Source organism: Pangasianodon hypophthalmus, chromosome 16 (genome assembly GCF_027358585.1).
Source record: "Pangasianodon hypophthalmus isolate fPanHyp1 chromosome 16, fPanHyp1.pri, whole genome shotgun sequence".
In the NCBI taxonomy this organism is placed as follows: domain Eukaryota; kingdom Metazoa; phylum Chordata; class Actinopteri; order Siluriformes; family Pangasiidae; genus Pangasianodon; species Pangasianodon hypophthalmus.
The window spans coordinates 14,765,275-14,772,261 of NC_069725.1; the positions used below are offsets into that span (position 1 = coordinate 14,765,275).

The 6,987-nt window shown below is 40.6% G+C and overlaps 1 protein-coding gene across 1 annotated transcript; it reads left to right on the plus strand.

The window, feature by feature from the left end:
- The first annotated feature begins 1,521 nt into the window (after positions 1 to 1,521).
- Positions 1,522 to 6,522, plus strand: krt8 (keratin 8). The gene is made up of 9 exons (XM_026920460.3): positions 1,522 to 2,025; positions 3,556 to 3,764; positions 4,350 to 4,410; positions 4,541 to 4,636; positions 4,728 to 4,892; positions 5,011 to 5,136; positions 5,281 to 5,501; positions 5,602 to 5,645; positions 5,746 to 6,522. Exons 1-9 carry the CDS (start codon positions 1,648 to 1,650, stop codon positions 5,949 to 5,951), a joined length of 1,506 nt encoding a protein of 501 aa, XP_026776261.1. The 5' UTR covers positions 1,522 to 1,647; the 3' UTR covers positions 5,952 to 6,522.
- The last annotated feature ends 465 nt before the right edge of the window (positions 6,523 to 6,987 follow it).

Sequence of the window (6,987 nt, forward strand, 5' to 3'; positions counted from 1 at the left end):
TGTAGGTACTTGTCAAATAAAGAGTTTTTAATATCAGCAGATTGTTAAGTAGAGCAGAGAAATCAAGAGGCACAGTTATGACGCAACACAAAATGATACTCATTACTTCAACATGAATGCATATGCAGAGCAACTCTTAACACATTCAGGCTGTGGTTATATTGTCTTTACCTGTAGTGTTAATCTGCATAACAATTCAGTCTAATTTCTGCTGATCAAACAACAGGTAATGCAAGTAATGCACGCAATGCAGTATCAATGAACACAATGCAGTATCAATGAACACAATGCAGTATCAATGCACACAATGCAGTATCAGTGCAGAGGTGGAGTGATTAAATTTGAGGAGCACACAAAAGTTTTATCTAAACAGTGAATACAGTGCTAAGAGTAATTCCCAACCTGCTGTAGTCATACAGTCATTCCTCCTTCCTCCATTTAAGTCTTAATCAAAATGAGTAATGGCTCATGACCTCGAGATAACTATGTCTCCCACTAAGATCTGATGGGAGGAATAACTAAACCAAACAATAATGTAATGCTTCAGTTGAAATATTTATACATTGCAACATTATCTGTATCTTTTGCAATGCTTGAACTGTGCAAAAGTGATTATTTTCACATAGTATTTTTTCCTACCTGGGCCTGCTTCATTACTACTTATTTGCATAACTATACAAGTGAAACATGCAAACTATTCTTATAAGTCTAAACCTAGAAGCAGGCTAAGCATAAATCCATAAATTCGTTATAAATCCAAAAGACATGTTTTTGAAGTTCTTAGGAATTCCATTAAGAGGGGTAAAAAAAAAAACAGTTAAAGTGTATGCTGGAGGTGATGCCAAAACAAAGGCACCTTTCTCAACACATTCATATGTCATATTGAACAAGTATGTTGTTGCATGATTTACAGTGCCACGAGCTACAAAGCTGTTTGTCTGTGCACAAGCTTACAAAGACATCTCATACCTTATTTGAATAGGCAAAAGGTTTTGAGGTGAGGTGATAATTTGAATATCCTAGGGCTGTAGAATATACGGCATTGCCGAGCAGATAGAGGACGTGGGGCATTTTGTCCATTATTTTCTATTGCATTTATATTTACTTGATCACAAGCAAGAGTGCAATAGTTGTCTTTCTTTATACCTCTGTTTATATCTTTGCTCAAGGTGTTTTTTTTGTTTAAAATGTTTCATTTATTCTTCTAAAGAATTGCATTTGAACAGCTAAGTAATTTGATATGAGTTGCATCGTATCATTAATGTCAAGTAACTGACTTTTTGTCACAGAAACTAATCTAAGAGATTGGCCAAAAAAAGGATAGTAAAGAGGGTGGGACACTGGGTTAGGCAATACACAGCTGAATACCCAGGTAATGATTAGAATGAAAGAATGCAAGGAGAAGGGTGTTGAGTTTCAGCCCCACCTACTCTACTTGACACCTAAGACCACTAGCCAATCAGAGCTAACCTTTGGCTCCTCCCCAGCCCTGTGCTACTATACTAAGAGGGTCAGAGTCGGCTATTCTGCCTCATCTGCCTGGGTTTCTCCAGCAAAGCAGACACACGCTTCCCCTTTGCCGTGCTATCCTTCTTACTCTCACTCTCTTATTCTCAGCCACTTCAGGGCAGAAGATCTGCAGGCACAATGTCATTCGTGAAGAAATCATCCTACACTGTGAAGTCCTCCTCCTCTGCGGCTGCACCACGTAGCTTCAGCAGTCTCTCCTACTCAGGCCCCAGCCTGGGCCGACAGAGTTACACAGCGCGCAGCTCCTATGGAGGAGTCAGGAGTGGCTTGGGAGGTGGGAGCTACATCAGTAGCTCCACAGCCTATGGAGGTGGCATGGGTCTCGGTATGGGAATTGGTGGCGGAGCTGTGGCACCCATCACAGCAGTGACAGTCAACAAGAGCCTCCTGGCCCCTCTGAACCTGGAGATCGACCCTAACATCCAGACCATCCGCACACAGGAGAAAGAACAGATCAAGTCCCTCAACAACCGCTTCGCTTCCTTCATAGATAAGGTGGGTGACTGCAGGATTTCAATATTTCTCTGTTGTGAAATAAACCATTCTGACCTTCTAGTGACTACCAGACAGTCATGACTGAGAATAAACAGTAGGAAAGTAAATGACTGAAGTAACTAATGAAGTCTGTTAGGAATTAATTTGCTCTAAGAAAAAAAAAACAGTAAAAAGGGAGTAATTTGTCCTGTGGAAATAGTGCAGAAATGACTCCCACTAAGAGTAATTTGACTGGGGAAAAATGACTAATTCATACTAAGCATAATGTATTCTGACAAAAACATTGCAAAAAGTGACTGATTCACACTAAGGGTAATGTATTCTGAGAAAGAAATTTGCAAAAATTAACTCCTTCCCACTTTGATAAGTTTGTAATAAGTTCCTTGCCTCAGAGAAGAACAGTGGGGTTGGGTGGGGAACTGGGTGTGTCACTGGTCAGAATGAATTGGGTTTACCATTGCAGCAGACTGCCTTGGGGGTGTAGCTCAAAGTTCACACCCAAAGTCAAAGAAACTTTGAAACTTTGAAACTTTGTGTCTAAAATACACTTTGTTTCACCAGTATTTTTAATATAGTCTTGGCACTGTGCAATATTTGTTCATGGTATTGTCATTACAACTTAGTTTACATCTTCAGCTGAGAACTTTTTTTGCCATCAGACAAAAAGGCTATTGTTGCCTGAACCTACAGGACCTGCTCTACAGTGTTAATATTTAAACAGGAGAGGTGGTGTCATGTTCTTGCAAACACTGAACACATTACATAAGAAGCCCTCTAGAGGCACTGATGACAAGAAATAATCTGGTTTTGATGTTAAACATACCATTATGACCTAGAAATGTTTCTGTTTTTCCTATTTTTTTCCTTTATCTTATAGCTACAATCTGTTTTGTATTGCATCAACATTTTAATGGAGTGTCAGTGAAGACAAATAGTGTTATAGCATAACATAAGTGAAAACCTAATTTTAACATTAAATAATAATTCCTTCATTAATTAATAGCTACATAGACATATCTCAGACTAAGATCTCTTAGTCTTTCCTGTGCAATGTCCAACTCTGAGCAAAAGTCTCCAACAAATAACACCTACATCATCATTTTTTCCATGTTCCTTTAACAACAATCACTCCACCCCCCAATCCCCCCCTCCACCCCCTCAAAAAAAAAAAACACAGACAGGAAAAATGGGGAGGTGGGCACAGCTTTTGTGAACTCACCCACTCCCTCCTCTTGGTTTTCAATTAGGATGTGTGTCACTGTTTCCCTGGAAAAAACACTGCTATCCTGCAAACAGTAACTCATTCCATACAACACTGCGCCAACAGGGTTCCCGTGATGCTCACATGGTGCCTCTTGGCATTTGGTTGTTTCTTGGTGCATTAAATGTCGGTTTGGCCCAGAAACCACAGCTCCATTCATTTACTGACTGTAACTGTGGTCTGGGCACAGCGCCCTTTGAAGTGTTGAATATGGTATTGATTTGTGCTCAGACTGAAACAGTAACTCCTTTCTCCTTTTCGCCACTCAGGTACGCTTCTTGGAGCAGCAGAACAAGATGCTGGAGACCAAATGGAGCCTCCTCCAGGAGCAGACTACCACCCGTTCCAACATTGACGCCATGTTCGAGGCCTACATTGCCAACCTCCGCAGACAGCTTGACAGTCTGGGCAACGACAAGATTAAGCTGGAGGCCGACCTGCACAACATGCAAGGCCTGGTCGAGGACTTCAAGAATAAGTTAGTATTTGGTTTTCTTCCACACATCACCTTTGCTAGATTCTTTCCACTATTGGATTACGGTGAATGGACAGTTCCCAAGTTTTGTAAATGCAGGCTTTTGTGGTACACTTTAGAGTTCCAGTATAAATGGGTCTCTATAGATTACAAAACCATGTGTCCAGCATTGGCCTTGCAACAAGAAAGAAAATGCAGTCTCCACTCCTCCATGATATGTAGACATACACTGGTTATTTTAGGAAAAATCACTGCATGTCCTAAATAACACTGATGTCAACCATTACGCCAAGCCAAATGAGCAAAAAAAAATTACCTCCCACAACTCCAGCAACTCCAGACAAAATTGATGGGTTCATAAACTTTTTACATGGAGACATTAGACAGTGTACAGAATGTTGACTTGAGACTTGAGGCATTAGCTCCAGTACAACTCTGCTTCCCTCTAGTGTCCACACACGTTATTGTTCTTAAGAAACAACACTGTCATTTAGTTCTGTTCAGTATGTGAGGAAAACAATACAAGAAGAAAAAAATGTTGGACATTGGACTGCCTTCTGACATATTTATAACATAAAATTTCTTCAGGTATGAAGATGAGATCAACAAGCGCACAGAGGCTGAGAACGACTTTGTCCTCATCAAAAAGGTTAGTGCAGATGGCTTTCATATGAAAACTGATAGATGCATTTTTTTTACAGTTACAACACACAGCTGTGATTGAGCTCCTAACACTAATATTACATTTAAATCTAAATTTGAATTGTTGTGTTTTCCAGGATGTGGACGAGGCCTATATGAATAAGGTCGAGCTGGAAGCCAAGCTGGAAAGCCTTACAGATGAGATCAACTTCCTCAGGCAGATCTATGAAGAGGTAAACCTGCAAATTACATGTTTTCAATTTTTAAAAAATTGCTATTTTTTGGAATAATCATTCATTATTTCCTACTTTCTCTGCTTTGTAGGAGATCCGTGAGCTTCAGTCTCAGATCAAGGATACCTCAGTGGTGGTGGAGATGGACAACAGCAGAAAACTGGACATGGACGCCATTGTGAGTGAGGTCCGTGCTCAGTATGAGGACATTGCCAACCGCAGCCGTGCTGAGGCTGAAACATGGTACAAGACTAAGGTATGGCATAATTCTGTATACAGATTGATTTAGATGCGTTTGACTACATAATCTAGCATAGGCTACTACCCATTTATGGAACCAATCTCAACAATTTTATCTTTCTTTTCTGCCTTAGTTTGAGGAAATGCAGACATCCGCCAGCAGGTACGGAGATGACCTCCGATCAACCAAGACAGAGATTGCTGATCTCAACCGCATGATCCAGAGACTGCAGTCTGAGATTGATGCTGTGAAGGGACAGGTAAGATTTCAACAAGCAAACTGGAACATGTTCTAGATGTCCATTGACATGCTAAACAAAGAAAGGTTAAGGTGCTAGAAAATGAAAAAAAAAAAGGTTCACTTAAGGGTTATTACTCACAGTGTCCTGACTTTTCCGCTTTAGCGTGCTAACCTGGAGAATCAGATAGCTGAGGCTGAGGAGCGTGGAGAGTTGGCAGTGAGGGATGCAAAGGCTCGTATCAAGGATCTGGAGGATGCCCTGCAGAGAGCCAAGCAAGACATGGCACGCCAGATCAGAGAGTATCAGGACCTGATGAATGTCAAACTGGCCCTGGACATTGAGATTGCCACCTACAGAAAACTCCTGGAAGGAGAGGAGGACAGGTGAGTTCAATTTGAAGCCGTTTCCCAGCAAGTTTGCGGTTTTTGACCCAATATTGTACTAGTTAAATGAAGCTAACCATCTTTCTTGCTTTACCAACAGACTTGCCAGTGGAATCAAGGCCATCAACATCTCAAAACAAAGCAGTAGGTTTTCAGTCTTCATCATTTTATTAGAATGAACCTGATATATAATATACTCTACATTCTCATTTATTTATTTGTTTGTTTCTTTGCATCCCTATAGCAAGCTACAGCTCCTTCCCTATGGAGAGTGCTGGCAGTGCCTACAGCAGCTACTCCAGTGGTTACTCTAGTGGTTACTCCACTGGTTACGGTGGTGGCTTTGGTGACAGCAGCACAACCCAGAGCAAGAAGAACATCGTCATCAAGATGATTGAAACCAAGGATGGCAGAGTTGTGTCCGAGTCTTCTGAAATTGTCCAAGATTGAGTGGAGAGTGCACTTTCCACTTCTGCCCTTTAACCTTGTCTCCCCTTTAACCTTGTCCATTCCTCATCCTTCCTCTAAACACGTAACATAGCTGTCTGAAGTAACTAGTCGCAGAAGGATACAGCCATAAACCAGGCTGTAAACCAATACATCCTTAACTCTGACCAAAGGGTTTGAAAGGACCAAACTATATCATTTCACGTTGTGCCTTAGGCTTGTTTCTGCATAGTGCACTAAAAGAAATACTCTCAGTCTGCTCACACAAGCTGTACTGTCTTGCACAACATGTTCTCCAGTCAACATCTATGAGTTGGAGAATGCTAGATCTGCCACCAACATGAGAAACTCCTGTTACTGTACTGATTGCCCTGTGACAGTATTCAGGTTTGATTATGAAGGGTTCATATTTGTGTTAAAGGCAATCATGTTTGTGGCAGATCCATGTTATGCACCTGCTCTTTAGAAAATGTCTTCCCCAATGTATTCTGTCTGATGCAAAAGGAAAGTCCACAGAGTACCAAAAGGTGCTGTTTTTGCTACCAACAATAAAGTGTTTACTTAAAAATGTTTACACCATGTCATTCTTTTAGTTTCTCAAAAGTTATCTTTTAATGGTTGTGATGTATAGATTTGCTCAAATGCTGTTTTTCTAAAGCATACATCATCCTAAAGTCCAAAATAAGTTGAAGACCACAAATCACAAGCTTGTGTAGGGAGGTGACCATGAGCCTGAGTGAAGTGTTAGTGTCATGGTCAACATGAAAGGCATGGTCATGTGGCAGAGTGTTAAACTTTCACTGAAGTTGGAATTAGTCAACTAATAAGACCATAATATTACAAGTATTAAAATACACAATACAAAGCACAAAATCAGTCTTTATGCAGACGATATAGCACTCTGTTTGAAAGACCTGTCTAAATTACCCCAAAAAAAACCCATAACACTTAGAAATAAATTCTCAGAATTGTCAAATTATCCCATTGATCGGTCAAACACTCCAATCTTACCACTTAAAGGAAATCACCACGCAAGTAA